General features: G+C 28.1%; 1 protein-coding gene across 2 annotated transcripts; it reads left to right on the plus strand.

Moving 5' to 3' along the window:
- Positions 1 to 17,517: 17,517 nt before the first annotated feature.
- On the plus strand, positions 17,518 to 18,412 carry LOC120201008 (21 kDa protein-like). 2 transcript variants are annotated; one of them, XM_039201703.1, is made up of 2 exons: positions 17,518 to 17,936; positions 18,231 to 18,412. In XM_039201703.1, the coding sequence occupies exons 1-2, from the start codon at positions 17,644 to 17,646 to the stop codon at positions 18,274 to 18,276; spliced, it is 339 nt and encodes a 112-aa protein (XP_039057634.1). In that variant the 5' UTR covers positions 17,518 to 17,643; the 3' UTR covers positions 18,277 to 18,412. The 2 variants fall into 2 exon arrangements, with proteins under 2 accessions (XP_039057634.1, XP_039057635.1); XM_039201704.1 differs by lacking the exon at positions 18,231 to 18,412 and adding an exon at positions 18,017 to 18,064 and having other exon boundaries at positions 17,518 to 17,930.
- Positions 18,413 to 20,223: the final 1,811 nt, after the last annotated feature.

A 20,223-nucleotide genomic window follows, 5' to 3' on the forward strand; every position in this document is an offset into this window, starting at 1 on the left:
AGATTGAAGAAATCTTTGTACGGGTTGAAACAGTCTCTAAGACAATGGTACAAACGGTTTGACTCCTATATGATCAAGATTGGCTACAAGCGATGTGAGTATGATGTTGTGTCTATGTTAAGACCCTTGGTGATGGTTCTTTTATTTTTCTGTTATTGTATGTTGATGATATGTTAATTGCTGCGAAGAACATGGATGATGTTATCGGTTTGAAAACTTTATTGAGTCAGGAATTTGATATGAAAGATTTAGGTGCTGCAAAGAAAATTCTTAGAATGGAAATTTACAGGGAGAGAGACTCAAGGAAACTGTGGCTATCTCAATGGGGTTATGTTGAGAAACTACTAGAAAAGTTTGCGATGAGCAGCGCAAAACCTGTGAGCACTCTATTGGAGAATCACTTTAAGCTTTCATCAGAACAATGCCCTAAGACAGATAAGGAAGCTGACGATATGTCAAAGGTTCTGTATTCTAATGTTGTTGACTGCTTAATGTATGCAATGATATGTACTCGTTCTGATTTAGCTCATGTTGTTAGTCAAGTTTGTAAGTACGTGTCTAAACCTAGTAAGTAACATTGGGAAGCAGTCAAGTGGATCTTTAGGTACTTAAAGGGTACTGTGAGACATGGAATTGTTTTTGGTAGTCAGCGGGATAATCCTTTGGTTGTAGGATATGTAGATTCAGACTATGCGGGTGACTTGGATAATAGAAGATCTACGACAGGATATGTTTTTACTCTTGGTGGAGGGCCTATTTGTTGGAATTCTACTGTTCAATCTGTTGTGGCATTATCTACAACTAAAGCGGAATACATGGCAGCGGCTGAAGCAGCAAAAAAAAGCATATGGCTTACTAGTTTAGTGAAAGAGTTAGTTGTTCAGCAAAATGGAGTTCAGTTGCTTTGTGACAATCAAAGTACTATTCACTTGGCAAAGAATCAGGTATATCATGCTAGAACTAAGCATATTGATGTAAGGTTTCACAAGATCAGAGAGTTGGTTGCATCTGGAGAGATTTTTTTTCAGAAGGTACATACTTATGAGAATGTCGCTGATATGTTCACCAAGTCAGTTACAACAGACAAGTTAATGCATTGCTTGGACTTGTTGAATGTTTGGAGTTGTTAAAGAAGTAAGGTAACCCAATCCACATTGAATGTTTCCTAAGGGGCAGGATATTCGCCAAGGTGGAGATTTGTTAGGTATGGCTCATAAATATACCAATACAAGGTTATTTTTGTAAATATATACCAGGGTTTATTTATTATAAAAGGAGGTGTAACCAAAACCTATGAGACATTGAATAAAAATTCTTGCGCCGCCTAGGGCACCGAGGACGTAAGCACATTACTGAATCTCGTTAAAATTCTTGTATTCTTTCATTTTCTTTACCCAGTTATTCAACATAAATAATAAAAAAGAAGTTTGCTTGAGGCATTGTTTGATTTGTCGGCCTTGAAAAATGAAAGGTTTTTTTTTAGTAAAAGATAATTTTAGCACATATTTCTTTTTTAGAGTATTTTGATCTGTTTCATTTTAAAGCAAAAATGTCAATCTTTTGATGAAAATTGTTATTAATGTGCTAAAATGAGCTTTTTACTATAAAATAAAAATGTTAGGGCAAAAATGCTCCAGAAAAAATAATAAAGGTCAATGTGACTATTCGGTCAAATGTTAGGGGGTCTTTTCATCATAAAATGAAATGTTTTGGGCAAAATCCTCTAAAAAAAGTATAAGAGCTAAAATGATTATTTTGATAAAAGTTAGAGACTAATTGATATTATACCTTTTAATTATTAGATTGAAAGTTTTGCGGCAAAAAGTTTTCATAGTTTCCTGAGAGAGATCCAAGTTTTACACCTTATAATTGAGCACGTTAGCACTAACCGACCCTTGTCCCATGCATTAATTTGCATAGATTATTCATTAATCACGTTAGATTAAATTTTAAGATATTAAAACTTCTGCATGAATTAAACTATTTCAATTGTTAAAAAATGATTGTTATTTTTAGAGGGTATGAATTTGAACATCAACAATTACAAGATATTTGAGTGTTCATTATAAAATGACTGACAATCTCTCAAACATATATTACCATTTGTAATTACTCTAAACATATTAAAAAGATATTAAAATTATTATATTATTATATAATAATATAATACTATGTAGTATTAATTTTCAATTTCTATTTCGACAATTCTCAATTTTGAAGTTAAATATTGAATTCGTAACACTACAATTAGTTTCGGGTTTCAAATGATTCAGGTCACTGGCCAAAGTTATCTTGGACATTTTCGGAATCTTAAAAAACTCAAAATAGTTTTGTATATAAAAAAAATATATTATATTATTTTGAATAATAATTTAAAGTTGCATCAATAAATCATAGAAAATGATTTAATTATGTCAAACACATTATTTTTATTATTTTGTTAAGAAAACACCTTAAATATAATTAAGAAAGAAAATATAAGAAAAATAAATATAGGTATAATATAAAATTTGATTTTAAGTATTAAATAAAAAATAAAGAATGATGCATTATTTTATCATCGAATTGAGATTGAAGAAAATTAAAATTTAAAGAATATTTTATAAATTGAAGAATGAGAATTAAAAAAATAGTTAAATTTCATTTAGAATAGAAATCAACTAATAATAGAAAATAAAAGTGAAAACACTTTAATTATAAATATAAAAAATAAAAACCCTGAGTAATAGCTCACGGTTCTCCCCTATGAGCATGCCCTAGTCACTTGATAAAACTTAGTGTCATAGCTATGGCCAGATGGGTTGCTAATAGGGGTGTAAAAAGCTGACCCGACCTGTAAAAATGATTGAAACTAATTCGAGTCAAAACTGTTTTTGAGCTACGCTGTGACGATTCGAAACCGACTTGATTCGAAACTGGTGATGACATGAACCCGAGTTGGACTTCAAAATTGTGGATCTGAACTCGACCTGCAACCAACCTGAGAATGACCTGAACCCGAATTGAACCGAAAATATGATACCCAAACCCGAATTGAATCTGAATGATATGAACCCGAACCTGAGATTGACCTAGTAAATAATTGTATTACTCGATCTGCTTTTAACCTGGCCTATTATGAACCTGACCTATAAATGATCTGACTTGTTATTGATCTGATTTGATATTTGGTTGACTTGGAATTTATCTAACTTATATATTACCATTGATGAAATTATAAGATTTTAATAAAATTGTGATATTTTAATTTTATAATAAATAATACTAATTAATATAATTAATTCTTAAATGTATTAACAAAATATTAATTATAATAATTATATTATGATTCTTATATTATAAATCTTCAATATAATCATTAATTTTATTGTATTAGGTAATTTATGTATTGAACATTATTAATTAAATTAATTATAATGATTACAAGATAGAATAATTTATTGGCATTAAACATGATTAATAAAATTATTTTAAATGTAAATTGTATAGTTTAATTTACGTAAAGAAAATTTACCTAACAATTATAACATATATAAAAGATTAATTTAATTGGTATTGATAATGTAAATAACAATTGATCTAAAATTTGAATAACAATTGATTTATTACAGTCAAATACAATAAGATCACAATAATATGAACAAAAAGTGTTTTTTAAGCTCTCTGATCTTATAACAAAAGTTTTATAAGGCTAAAAGCCTAACTTTGATACCAGAAATTTCTTCATCGAGCTTTTGTATCACAATATCTACATGTTGTTCACAATGTAAAATTATGGGCAACTTTTATAGCTTTTTAGCTTTAAAGCCACCAACGTAATTTAACATGAGTAACAATATAGAAAAAATGACAAGTTACAACAATTTATTCAAGTCATACCAACAAAATAAATTACAAGGCAGCAACAGGGAACAACATCCAACAGGCAGCAACATCCAACATTTCTGCATTAAACAAGCATGCAATAAGTGGTAAAGTCAAAGGGAGTACGATGGCCAACAGTGCCAAATATTTCTGACTTTACCAAACCCTTATAAAATCAAGAATTCAACATAGTTTAGAATAACAGAAACAATATCAAACAGAATGAGAAAAAAAACAACAATAAGCATTTAGAATGATGTTCGTTATAACTTACAAGGTACCTTACAAAAAAAACAGAAACATTAGTGAACAATGGCTTTAGTTATTGTTAAACATAATAAATATAATAAGTCATTAGTAAATAGAAGTTACATGTGAAGGCAAGAAACAAGACAAAATCTCTAATTACAATGGTTTCACTTAATGTTAAACACCTTAAAAATTAAAATTAAAATAATTAATAAACAATTTGAAATATTAATGACATATTAACATGAAAAATAAAACAATTTGACATACCTTTACATAGAAGACTCATTAATCACAGTAAGGTATTCTTCATCCTTATTTTCCGACTCAAAACCATACAACCAATTACGGGTTGTTACAAAAATCTCAACATTTTTAGGTAAGAGTTTAGCTCTTAATTTGTTCAAAATTCGACCCCCTATACTAAAGGACGATTCAGATGCAACTGAAGTAATTGGAATAGTCAATATATCTCTTGCCATGCAAGAAAGTATCGGATATGAAATACTTTGATTTTTCCAATACTCGAAAATATCAAAGTCAGATTCTTCAATATGATGGACAAGGGGCAAACTAATGTAAGAATCAACATCAGATCGTCCACTCCTTGAAGCAGCTAAATTGGCATCAAAGTTCTAAAAAATAAAAGAAAAAAAACTAAATGAAAATAGGAAATAAATAAGATAAAATTCAACTCAAAATTATAATAACTAATCTGAAATATATCTGATTTTCTAAATGTTTGAGGTCGATTGGAACTTGAGTAACTTCTGCCTAAGGATGTGTTACTTTGGGCAGAAGAATAAGTGGAAGAACCACAAGGTGAATTTTTTTAATAAAATACATATAACTCAAGAAACTCATTATAAATGAGACTTACCCTCCGTTGAACCATATCCTCAATATAAAGAACATTGCACAAATATTTTAGAAGTTGTAATTTATATCGAGGATCAAGTAAAACAGTAAAAGATAGAATCATTGAGTGATCATACCAATATTTCTCATATAGTTCAAGCATGGGTCCTACCATTGCAGAAATACCTTCATAAAGATCATTATGAGCATCAGACAATAATTTTTCAATTGCATGAACGTTACCCAAATACAAGTTAGAAGTGGGATACTTAGAACCAGAGAATATAGTAGTAATTTTATAAAAAAGCTCAAGAAAATCACATATTGTTTGAAAAATTTCCCACTCATGATCAGTAATGAAATCCAACTCATTTTCCCTATTAACAAACAAGTGTATTGCTAGTCTATCCTCAAGTGCCCTAATAATCATCAAGTAAGTAGAATTCCATCAAGCAGGAACATCCAATACTAACTTAACAGAGAAAGAAGAATGGCAGTCTTTAACAACTAATTCAAATGCACAAAGTCGAGAGTCAGAATAATAATAAAAACTTAACAATCTCATGCAGTTTAGTAATAGAAGAATCAATTACCTTCAAACCTTTTTGAACTATCAAATTCAAAATGTGGGCAGCACACCTTATATGGAAGTATTTACCATTACAAGGAAGATGAGAAATGACATCCAAATCATCTTTCATTCTCCTGACCATTTTATCATTTGTAGAAGCATTATCAAGTGTAATGGTAAATGTTTTTTTTCAAGACCACACTCACAGATCATCTTTTTAATAAACTTAAAGATTGACTCACCATCATGAGGAGGAGGAAAATGACAAAAATTAAGTATTTTAGACTGAAATTTCCAGTTATTATCCAACATAATGAGCAGTAAGAACAAAATAACAACGTGAAGTACAGGCAGACCAACCATCACATGTAAAACAAACACGACTTGAAACAGAATGCAATGAATCAAGTAACATTTTTTATGCTTTTCATGTTCCAACATGTAATACTTAGTAACAATATACTTAGATATATTCTTAAAAAAAGAATTAAGGTAATGATACAAATCCCTAAGTTTTTCAAGTTCAACAACACTATATGCAGAACCATGACACATAATAGCCTTAGCAAACAATTCACAGTTTTTGTTTTGATCAAAGGAACTTAACAAAGCAGGATTTTTAGCAAGATATTCCTTATAAGATTGGTATTTCTCAGTATGCCTTCTAGGGTTAGATGTATATATATACCTTTTATTTTTGCAATACTTACAGTTAGCATAAACATAACCATCAACAGATTTACTAAAGGTGTAATGTTTCGAAACAAGACAAGTTCTTCTCCTGAAGTCGGCTGAACATTTAGCCTTCCTCTTACATGATTTATTGATATCATCTGCTTCTGGCAGTAGATCATTTACATCACCTTGAAAAAAAAACCATGGTTAGTATACAAAATTTAAAATTTTAAATATATATAAAGCATATACAAAAAAGGAATGAACATTTTACCTCTTTTAGAATGTTCTTCATTCTTATCTGTTGAGTTTTCTCCTACAAAATAAATAAAGAATATATTAATTCAACTATTAAAATAAAAATGAAAAATAAAAAATGAATGAAAAATACATGTATAATTCAACTCATAAGACAAATTATCCATAAAACCGTAGAAAAAATAAAGGTTTCGAATAGTTTGTGACAGTAAGGGTTAGGGTTAGAGAAGATGAACAGAGACAAAAGATGAAGAGGCTTGATTTGAGTTTGGGGTTAGAGAATATGAACAGAGACAGAAGATGAAAAGGCTAGGTTAGGGTATGGGATTAGAGGGGATGAACTGAGATAAAGTGAATAGGCTCGGTTAGGGTTTGGGTTTAGATTTGGGTTTAGTTCCAGTTCTAGTTTGGGTTTGGGTTTGGGATCGGGTTTGGGTTTGGGTTTGGGTTTGGGATCGGGTTTGGGATTGGGTTTGGGTTTGGTTTTGGGTCTGGGTTCGAGTTTGGGTTTGGGTTTAGGTTCGGTTTTGGGTTTAGGTTTGGGTTAGGGTTAGTGTTATAGAAGATGAACAGATGTGGGTTTGATCTAAACAAATAGTTTGGGTTTTAATTTTCAGTGTTTGTAAGGATCAAAGAAGGGTTTTGGGATGAACAATGATGAACTAGTGTTTGGGTTTGATGTTTGATAAAAATATAAGTTGGTTTTAAGTTTTGGGTGTTTGTAAAGGTTTGGGGAATAACACGGATGAACACGAATGAACAAGGGTTTAATTTTTGGGTGTTTGATCGAAATAAACATGAATGGCTGAAATTGGAAATTTTTGCCTTTTATACGTGTTCTTTTGGGTTTTGGGTTCGAGTTTTAACCCCGCGTGTTTTTTAACTTCATTTGGCACTGTAGTGTTATCTCCTAGTTGTAAGTTTGTTCAATTTAGTACAAATTTAATGATACAATGTATTAATTTAATCTTCATATTTAAAATTTGTTCAATTTAGTCTAAATTTAATGTTGCAATTTATTAGTTTAAACTTCATATTTAAAATTTGTTCAATTTGATCCTTATATATTTTCCAATTCTTTCAATTAATATATATGTTTATATTAATAAATTAATATATAGGTTATATATACTAATGAACTATATAATATATAGTCTATATATACTATATAGTTTATATATACTAATAAACTATATAATATATAGTTTATAAATATTATTATAATATATATATATATAGTTCATATGTAAACTATACATTATATATAAACTATATATGTAGTATATACTATATAAATAGTTCATTAATTAAGGTATTCAACTATATAGTATTCATATATATAATATATACTTTGAATTTATATAGTATAAATTATATAAGTAAAAATTATAATATATAGTATATAAATATCAACTATAGTATATAGTATATAAATATCAACTATAGTATATAGTATATAAATATCAATTACAGTTTATATATATAGTTTAGATATATACTATATAAATATCAACTAAAGTAAATAGTTTATATATATATTGTTCATATGTAAACTATATAGTATATATAGTTTATATATAAAGTTTACATATGTAGTATACACTATATAAATAGTTTATATAGTTCATACGTAAACTATATATATTTTATATATATAGTTCATATGTAAACTACTAAACTATATATATTATATAGTTTACCAGTTATTATATATAGTTTATACATATAGTTCATATGTAAACTATATATTATATATAGTTTACATATAGTATAAGTTAGTATGTATTGTTTATATATAGTTTATATACTATTATCTATAAACTATATAGTTTATATATAATTTCATAAATTAACCCTAAACCATATAATATATATATTATAAACTATATTTTATATTAATAAAGTATATAATTTATACATAGTATATATATTATAATATACATAATATAAAATAACTTGTATAGTTTATATATAATTCATATAGTTCATATATAAACTATATAGTTTATATATGGTATATATAGATTATACATAATATATATATAGTTTATATATAACATATAATAATATAAATATAAACTATATAGTTTTTATATATAATATATATACTTTATATATAAAGTATATAGTTTATAATAATATAGTTTATACATAATACATATAATATATAATAATATAAATATAAACTATAAAGTTTATATATAGTATATAATATATACTTTATATATACACTATATAATTTATATTAATAAACTATATAGTTTATACATAATATATATAGTTCATATATATATATATATATATATATATATATATATATATATATTATAATTGTTTCAAATTTTTTCTCAACTTTTGAAATGAATGGAATTTAGTCCATTTTACATATTTTCTTCACATTTTACAGTTATTTCGCTTTGATCCTTTTGTATTGTTTAATTTATTTAAATTTTTATTTGTAATTTCATATTTGTTCAAATTAGTCTTTAAAATTATATTTGCATATGAAATTGACCCATGCTTATTACTTATTTATATTTTTAATTGGCCCATAACTTTTTAAATGGGTATAATTTAATACTTTTTAATATTAATTTCAACCTCACATCTTAAAATTATTTTGATTTGGTCCCTCATCAATACGTGTTGTTTAATTTATTTAAATCTTTACTTGAAATTTCATATTTTTTCAATTTAGTTCTTAAATTTTTATTTTTCATAAAATTGATCCATGATTATTTATATTCTAAGTAATTTTCTGACCTGATTTGACCTGGACCCGACCTGATCCGATTCGAAACATCAAATTTGCCTGACTAGATCTGTATCCAATTTTACCTGACCTGACAGGATCTATCAAGATCTAACTGAAACCTGAACGATTACCCGATTTTACCTCCCTAGTTGCTAAGAGCTGAAACCCAACTCATGAATATTTCGAAACAAGACAAGTTCTTCTCCTGAAGTCGGCTGAACATTTAGCCTTCCTCTTACATGATTTATTGATATCATCTGCTTCTGGCAGTAGATCATTTACATCACCTTGAAAAAAAAAACCATGGTTAGTATACAAAATTTAAAATTTTAAATATATATAAAGCATATACAAAAAAGGAATGAACATTTTACCTCTTTTAGAATGTTCTTCATTCTTATCTGTTGAGTTTTCTCCTACAAAATAAATAAAGAATATATTAATTCAACTATTAAAATAAAAATGAAAAATAAAAAATGAATGAAAAATACATGTATAATTCAACTCATAAGACAAATTATCCATAAAACCGTAGAAAAAATAAAGGTTTCGAATAGTTTGTGACAGTAAGGGTTAGGGTTAGAGAAGATGAACAGAGACAAAAGATGAAGAGGCTTGATTTGAGTTTGGGGTTAGAGAATATGAACAGAGACAGAAGATGAAAAGGCTAGGTTAGGGTATGGGATTAGAGGGGATGAACTGAGATAAAGTGAATAGGCTCGGTTAGGGTTTGGGTTTAGATTTGGGTTTAGTTCCAGTTCTAGTTTGGGTTTGGGTTTGGGATCGGGTTTGGGTTTGGGTTTGGGTTTGGGATCGGGTTTGGGATTGGGTTTGGGTTTGGTTTTGGGTCTGGGTTCGAGTTTGGGTTTGGGTTTAGGTTCGGTTTTGGGTTTAGGTTTGGGTTAGGGTTAGTGTTATAGAAGATGAACAGATGTGGGTTTGATCTAAACAAATAGTTTGGGTTTTAATTTTCAGTGTTTGTAAGGATCAAAGAAGGGTTTTGGGATGAACAATGATGAACTAGTGTTTGGGTTTGATGTTTGATAAAAATATAAGTTGGTTTTAAGTTTTGGGTGTTTGTAAAGGTTTGGGGAATAACACGGATGAACACGAATGAACAAGGGTTTAATTTTTGGGTGTTTGATCGAAATAAACATGAATGGCTGAAATTGGAAATTTTTGCCTTTTATACGTGTTCTTTTGGGTTTTGGGTTCGAGTTTTAACCCCGCGTGTTTTTTAACTTCATTTGGCACTGTAGTGTTATCTCCTAGTTGTAAGTTTGTTCAATTTAGTACAAATTTAATGATACAATGTATTAATTTAATCTTCATATTTAAAATTTGTTCAATTTAGTCTAAATTTAATGTTGCAATTTATTAGTTTAAACTTCATATTTAAAATTTGTTCAATTTGATCCTTATATATTTTCCAATTCTTTCAATTAATATATATGTTTATATTAATAAATTAATATATAGGTTATATATACTAATGAACTATATAATATATAGTCTATATATATATATAGTTTATATACTAATAAACTATATATATAGTTTATAAATATTATTATAATATATATATATATATAGTTCATATGTAAACTATACATTATATATAAACTATATATGTAGTATATACTATATAAATAGTTCATTAATTAAGGTATTCAACTATATAGTATTCATATATATAATATATACTTTGAATTTATATAGTATAAATTATATAAGTAAAAATTATAATATATAGTATATAAATATCAACTATAGTATATAGTATATAAATATCAACTATAGTATATAGTATATAAATATCAATTACAGTTTATATATATAGTTTAGATATATACTATATAAATATCAACTAAAGTAAATAGTTTATATATATATTGTTCATATGTAAACTATATAGTATATATAGTTTATATATAAAGTTTACATATGTAGTATACACTATATAAATAGTTTATATAGTTCATACGTAAACTATATATATTTTATATATATAGTTCATATGTAAACTACTAAACTATATATATTATATAGTTTACCAGTTATTATATATAGTTTATACATATAGTTCATATGTAAACTATATATTATATATAGTTTACATATAGTATAAGTTAGTATGTATTGTTTATATATAGTTTATATACTATTATCTATAAACTATATAGTTTATATATAATTTCATAAATTAACCCTAAACCATATAATATATATATATTATAAACTATATATTTTATATTAATAAAGTATATAATTTATACATAGTATATATTACTTATAATTATACATAATATATAAATATAACTTGTATAGTTTATATATAATTCATATAGTTCATATATAAACTATATAGTTTATATATGGTATATATAGATTATACATAATATATATATATATATACATATAATAATATATAGTATATATATATATATATATATATATAGTTTATAATAATATAGTTTATACATAATACATATATATATAATATATAAACATAAAGTTTATATAGTATATAATATATACTTATATATACTATATATATTATATAAACTATATAGTTTATACATAATATATATAGTTCATATATATATATATATATATATATATATATATATATATTATAATTGTTTCAAATTTTTTCTCAACTTTTGAAATGAATGGAATTTAGTCCATTTTACATATTTTCTTCACATTTTACAGTTATTTCGCTTTGATCCTTTTGTATTGTTTAATTTATTTAAATTTTTATTTGTAATTTCATATTTGTTCAAATTAGTCTTTAAAATTATATTTGCATATGAAATTGACCCATGCTTATTACTTATTTATATTTTTAATTGGCCCATAACTTTTTAAATGGGTATAATTTAATACTTTTTAATATTAATTTCAACCTCACATCTTAAAATTATTTTGATTTGGTCCCTCATCAATACGTGTTGTTTAATTTATTTAAATCTTTACTTGAAATTTCATATTTTTTCAATTTAGTTCTTAAATTTTTATTTTTCATAAAATTGATCCATGATTATTTATATTCTAAGTAATTTTCTGACCTGATTTGACCTGGACCCGACCTGATCCGATTCGAAACATCAAATTTGCCTGACTAGATCTGTATCCAATTTTACCTGACCTGACAGGATCTATCAAGATCTAACTGAAACCTGAACGATTACCCGATTTTACCTCCCTAGTTGCTAAGAGCTGAAACCATTCCCACAAACTACAGTTCTTTAACCACGGAATAAACCTTTCTGGAGTTTTTTAAATCCTGTAGGGACAAACTGCTCTACGGCTGATATTTAGCCATGAATTTGTACAACTATCATCTTAATATTTTTTCTAAAATGTTAGAAATTCTATTACAATTTATGTATTTTTATAAATTTAAGATGAATATAAGATAATATCTATTTAAATATTTTTAATTATTTGATAATAAGTATTTAAATTTCTACATATATCTAATGATTGGATTCAAAACTCAAAAAATAACAATAAATCTCTTAATCATTAAGGTCTCTTAGTTTGTGTACTTAATTTCTATTTCTTAAAACTTAAGAACATAAATTTACTAAATAAGAGTCCTAAGTTAAGATTGTTAATATGGAAGGAATTTTTTAACATATGAGTTATTGATAAGAATAAAAAATTTATAAAATAAGAGTTGAGATTATGTACAAAATAATAACAGCCACAAAGCTCCAAACAAGAATAAATCATCAAAATATTTTCAAAAATATTTGCATCATATTTAAAGCCTCATATATGCATGCACATACACCCAATTTAACTTGCAAATGGGGTCTAGAAATATTTCAAAAATTCTTATAAATAGCTATTAAGGTTAGGGGTATTTAATGAATTTGGTCCATGTTTGATTTAGATTGACTCAACTCGAACTTAAATTCGACCCATATCTTAACAAGCTGAATCGAGTAGGGTCTAACTTGACTCGATAAATTTACAAACATGCCATTACTTTTTTTCTATAATTTTTAGTAGTTGCCTTAAAAACTTATTCCATTAAAGAAGTCTTAATTTTTTACATATAGTTAAAAAATAAGGTAAAGTTTTTGGTGAGCTTAACGAGTAGAGAGTCGAGTCAAGCAACCAAGGATGGATCTAGGGGTCACGGCTGGGAGCGATTACCCCCTAAAATTTGAAGGCCATTTATATTTTTCTTTGTATTATCTATTAATAATTCATTTTCGTCTTTTAAAATTTTATAAATCCGTTCACTCTAATATAAAATCTTATGAACAATAAACAGAGTAAAAATTTATCGAACTTAATGAACAATAAATCGAATCTAACAATAAATATTTTTCACAAACACGAATTAAATACTCGTCAACTCGCAATTAGACTCGCTCCAGAAACACCCTCGTAGATGCCCTCCAAAACAATGAGGTCGATAGCCGATAACAAATCAAATCATTGAAATTAAAGAAATTTCATAACATTTACCACGATCAGATTGGTTAGAGTATTAATGAAAATAAATAAAACAAGGATAATAAGACAAATGAGCTTCTCAGTCCACTTAACAATTATTTACATACTCGGTTTTTTTGGCATAGTTTAAAATATGGTAAATTACACAGGTGACCATTCAACTATTAACCCTTTTCATTGTAACCATTGATATTTTGATTTCGTCAATCAAATCATCTAATTATTTGAATGATTCAATCAGGATACTAGCCATTAAAATTTAACAGCTCATCTTGATTGAAGTATTTAAATAACTAGGTGGTTTTGATTGATAAAATTAAAACATCAGTGGTCAAAATAAAAGGGGTCAATAATTAAGTGAGCAATCGTACAGTTTACCCTTTAAAATAGAATCATGACCGCAATATAATGCCTGCTTTTTCCCAAGATCGTTCTGAAATATACATACATGCGAGACTGAATCATTGTATAACATAAACAACACAAATGATCTATCGATTATAGGAGTTGTTTTGTTTAGTCATTCGATTATTAAAAGTTATAAATAGTCATCGATTATAGGGCATGTTTTGTTAAGTCCATTAACTATTAAAAGTTACAAAATGATCATCTGATTATTTGTATATTTCAAACTCGTCATTTTTCTTTAGAATATTGACAGACATTTTATCTAGACATTAACCTATTAACTAGGATGTGAGGAAATCTAATCTCATAATTGTTTGAGCTGTGTTTTGTGGTACGACTCTTTATTTATATTATGTCATTGAGCCAGTGTTTGAAAGCAACAACGATATCAGTTGATATTATTAAAAATTAAGAGTTTAGCATATCTCAGTCAGTATATTAATGTCAAATTCAAACAGTCACTACTTTTTTAATAAAAAAACGAATTTAAAAATATATAAATAGTCATGTGATCCTTTTATAATTTTAATAATAGAAAGATTGAATAATATAATGACTTTAATATGGACAATTTGTATACTTTACTTTTTTTTTACTATTGATGTGTTTGGTTGACACGTGGGAGTCATGATGGAAACTTCACCTCATAAATTTAGAGGTAATGCACAGCTTGGACGTGGTTTGAGCCTTTGAGGCTGAGGAAAAAGCTTTAGTGAAATCCTTACCCATATATAGTCAAATCGCTGTTGCTGTGACTAAACTCATCCGATCAGTTTCAACTATTCATTAATTAAAGAAATATTTAATTGAAAATTTATAAATTTTAAATTTTAACTTATTTTAACCAAAGTTGTTTGAATGTATTAAAATTTTCCTTTCAAGTTTTTTTTTAAAATTCCCAGTGTTGCCAAAAGACATTAACAAGTTCAAAGACAGTTATTGACCATTGATGCCTCACTTTTACATCAATTATAGTTCTAAAATATGAAATATTTCAAATTTCCTTTATTTTTCGTCCCCCTGCGGTTATTATGTCGACTCATAATGTTGGTAGATAAGATTATTGACAAATGACAACACTTTGAGATTCGACAAAAATAAAATTTAAATAAAGGAAAGAAAACTCAAGTGTTTAATTTTTTTTATGGATAATGTTTAAAGTTGTAAATGAGACGAGGTAGATCTTGAGTTATCTGAATTTAATTTAAAATATGGTCAATATTTGAATAAAATGAAATTGACTTTAGTTCGAACTCCACTTAAGTTTTTAACGAGCCGAAGTAAACTACTTGATACATGATTTGAAACACTCACAAACAACCCGAAAAAATAATATATTATTTTTTAAATTAGATTATTAATAATATTAACACTTGTATGATTTATTAAAAATACAATATAAGATTTTCATGTGTTTAAGATTTCAGTCCGAGTTCGAGCATGAACCGAACTCGAGTTTGAGCTTCAATCGAGCTAAGTATGAGAATATTTTGAATTCAATTTTTTCGAGTTAAATTCGAACTTTAATTTTTTTATTTCGAGTTTAAATCGAACTTAATAATTTTAAGTTCAAACACTTATGAGTCGAGTTAAGCTCTGCTTTGAACTTTTTAAATCAAATTTAACTCAATGATATTCGAGCTGAACTGAAACCTTTAATTATGTTTATGTTTTCAGAATAGGCTCCCTTAAACCTAGGATTACCCAAGAAGACAATTTCTTATTTTTTAACTGCTGTTAAATAATTGTATTGATTATTTTACCAGCATCTTTTTCTACCTTTTAAACATCATTGTTTAACCCACACCCCCTTGAAATCAGGCTTTTTCTTATTTGTGGGAACCACAAAGCTTATTTTCTGTCTATAAATAAACCATTGTGTCACCTCTCTAAAACCACCAAATCTCCACTAATTCTCCCGAGAGGAAAAATAAAAACAAAACGAAAGGTTCATCATGTCGACTTGCAGGGTCGGTTCAATGAGTTTTAATATTCTGGGAGAGATAATAATTTTATGCCCCTATACTTGAACTGTATAATTGACAAAACATAAATAATTTTTTTAAAACAAAAATGTAATAGAAATTATAATCAAACAATATCAATACTAATACAAACCAAAACTTACAAAGCTACAAATATCACCTAAAACGATGTCTTCGTGCATTTTTTGAAGCAAAAACCTCTATTATTTACGAACAGTCCTCTGTGCTCTTTTAATGAGCCTGATTTTTTTTATTATTTTTGAAAAATTGGAATAATTCATTACTTCATATAATACCCATAATTAGAACTGTTTCTTCTCTAAAAAGCACTAGTAATAGATATCAAAAGAAAAGGGAAGATTATTAACCATAAAACTCTATGATTTTAATTGAAAAGTAGCTCCATTGAGAGCATATGTGGAACTTAAAAACTTCAAATGCTTTGACCTTTTTGGCATTGTAACTACAACTATTTAATAATATTATGGAAGGCATTTTTGAATCACATCCATTTTCACAAATTTCCTCATAGAAGACATTCAAAATTAAGCATACAGGAATCTGTACCCATGAAAAATGGAAATCCCATTTTTCCTTTTCTGACTTGATTGTATAATTGAATCAATTATTTCAGATGGATCTCCCGCAGAGACAATGCTGCTCTCACTTGAAATTTGATGATTCCTAACCACAGAACCATTTTCAGTCGGTACAGAAGAAAATGTTTTTATTTCTTGTGCATGTAGAACGGAATCACTCGAATATCTAGTAGAAGAAGCCACTGCAACATTGCTAAAAGATTTTCAAAAACATCCATAGTTCAAGGGTAAAATCAATGAGAAGAAGAAATAAAAGCCAAAAAGAAATGAAGAAAACCATTAGTTTGATTTATCAGCAAGTTTCACATGAAAATATCAAAGGCAAATGATTAAATCTCAGAAAAGAAAAAGGAAAAAAAACATGTGAACAACATAAATACTGCAGACGGAAAAGGGAGAGCAGAAATACAAGATGAAGAGAAACAACTTACAGGCAATATTAGAAAAAAGACCAATAAAGAATTTAGTTGTTCGAGCAAGAGAAGAAACGGTTTCATTTAGAGCTGGTAGTGAGGTAAATAACTGAGGAATGAGCTCGTTAAATCAATAATCATCATTTTGTGCCTGACAGCAGGGATGATGCCCCTCAAACATGTTGCCCTGAGTTAAGGCCTATCTTACACATGTATTGGGCCGAGCCTGTCGACATGGACAAGCAATCCTCTTCATTGTCCTTCATTTCACTTCATATATCGGTTTAACCTTAGCTTATCCACCGTTTCACAACGAAAGAAACGTGGACTACATCAAATCTTCATGCAACTCCACAACTTATCCCATTTTGTTTTACCGTTCACTCTCCGTCTACGAAACCAAAATCAACTCCAGCCCTAGATTGTTAGTGCACACGGCCCCCAATGTAACCCTCAGGGAAACCAAATCTACTTTGAGGCTGATGATGAAGATCTCACGATTCCATGGCCAGGAGCCGAGGTAGCCGTTACCATGGCCGATTGCGTCGAGGTGATCAGGGACTCCATCGATGAGCTGCAACAGTCTATAGGAGAACTCGGTCACATTAGTAGCTCGAACTTTTCGCTTTCAATGAGCGATGTTCAGACCTGGATTAGCGCGGCACTGATGGACGAGGATACTTGTATGGATGCATTTGAAGGGAACAACATGAATGGATATGCAAAGACTGCGGTGAGGAAACGAATTGTTAAAATTGCACATTTGACGAGCAATGCCCTGGCTCTCGTCGACAACTATGACTCAACTCAAGGTTACTACTTACCTTAATTTCTCTCATGAAAAATTTTAAAGAGGGGATTTCTGGTGAGGGGATTTCTGGTAGGAACATAGGTTTATCTTATAAGGTTGCTTTATGTTTGTTTACATCGCGAGTTGTATGTAAGCTTATCATTAGGGATTTAAATTGAGGTTGTTGTCGTGTTGTGTTTATTGCTATTACCGACACAACAAACACTATTATGGTCATTGTGAGTACTACAGTCATATAATAACAGTTTCCGAAGGCATCGCTACCATTATATAACGATTGTTATTCCGAAAACATACCCCTATTAAAATCTATGCTTATCATCAAAACAGGGCAATGAGAAAATTGTATCCTAAACTAATCTTCTAAGTAAGAAGCAGATAATAGTTGTAAGATAGCACGAGATTGAAGATTTGTGCTGTAAATTGTATTACTTTATTTATTGATTTGTGTGCCATATTGTATCATGGGAATATGAAGTTTTAAGTGAGTGAACTTGGAAATGTACTGAATTTTAAAGTTCTGAGTTTGTTACGCAGCGGATGATATCTCATTAATTTTCAGTTGTTAACCCATTTTTTTATCAAGTAGAATAGTGTTTATATACTAAAATGAAATAAATGTCAAGATTTCAATCCACGCAAAATGAGATAATATGAGCATCTTTGACAACCTGACCAATGTATAGATCTTATTGTTAATTAAAATTTTAGAGTAAACTGCACATATAGTATTTAAACTATCATTTTTGATCTTTTGTAGTGTCTAAACTTTCAATTTTTTCAAAATCATGCCTAACGTTTAGTTTTTGTTTCATTTTAGTACACCGTTAAAAACTTAATGTTAATTTTTTTTTTAAAAAAAAATAGAAAGTTTAGGTACCAAAACAGATCAAAACTGATAGTTTAAGTATTAAACGCGCTAAATTTTTAATAAAAAAGTATTAAAATGAAACATAAATTAAATGTTAGGTATGTTTTTTTTTAAATAAATATAGGGTGAATACAGAGTAATATCTACTCAAAAACTCTTGACCAATTAACTATGAATGCTCATATCCCTATCGATGCTCGAACTTAGGATTTCTAACAAGAATAACAAACCCGTTAATAATTAAAATCACTCGGTTCATGCATAACATTACAATCATACTTAAATATAATATTAAATATAAATTAATAATTTAACGGTTTATATTAGATATAGAGGATTTGTTTTTCATCACTCTTTTCCACAAGCTTGCCAATGTTAGGTTGTTTATTATTTGTTCCTATTATCAAGGAATTCTAAAAGTGCTTGAATTTGTTTAGATTTCTTTAGATTTTCACTACTAGTTTTATGTTTAGTTTCGTTATGTAAAAGGTTATATATACAACCAACTTTGATTCAATAAAGTATGCAATTTCCTCTAAACTTCATATTTTTTAGTCTAGTTATAACATTTGGTATCAGGAGCCATTTTAAGACCTGATTAAACACAAAGCAAATTTAGCCTATGTTGTGTGTACAATTGAGGAGTCTAAAGACACAAGCACCTTGAGTATTGGGACACCTCTAAAAGTGTATGGGACTCTATGAGACAAAAATATCAAGGGGCCACAAGATTCAAACGATATCAATTGCAAACTCTACGGAAAGAGTTCGAGGTTCTTGAAATGAAGGCTAGTGAGTCTGTTAATGAGTATTTTGCTCGCACTCTTACCAGTGCTAATAAAATGAAAGCAAATGGTGAGCGCAAGAGCGATGAGGAAGTGGTAATGAAAATTTTCAGATCAATGACTCCTAAATTTAACTATGTTGTGTGTACAATTTAGGTGTCTAAAGACACAAGCACTTTGAGTATTGATGAATTACAAAGCAATTTGCTAGTTCATGAGCAGCACATCAGTACAACTCCTTTAGTTGAATAAACACATGCATTGAAGATCTCTATTGGAGATCGATATGAAGGAAAAGGTTGAGACAGTCAAGGCCAAGGAAGCTATGGAGGAAGAGGTCGAGGAAGAGGACGACAATTTTTTGATAAATCTACTATCGAATGTTACAATTGTCATAAGCTTGGGCATTTTCAATGGGGTGTCAAACCAAAAAGGCCAATTACATAGAAACCCAAGAAGAAATGTTGTTGATGGCATTTGTGGACATACATACGCTCAACAAAAGGGACATTTGGTTTTTGGACTCTGGATGCAGCAACCATATATGCGGAATAAAGGATTACTTTATGGACTTTGATGAAAATTTTAGAGATAAGGTAAAGCTGGGCAATAATTCAAGCATGACTGTAATGGGAAGGGGCAATG

The sequence above is a fragment of the Hibiscus syriacus genome, unplaced genomic scaffold (genome assembly GCF_006381635.1).
Source record: "Hibiscus syriacus cultivar Baekdansim isolate YM2019G1 unplaced genomic scaffold, ASM638163v2 tig00006743_pilon, whole genome shotgun sequence".
NCBI lineage: Eukaryota > Viridiplantae > Streptophyta > Magnoliopsida > Malvales > Malvaceae > Hibiscus > Hibiscus syriacus.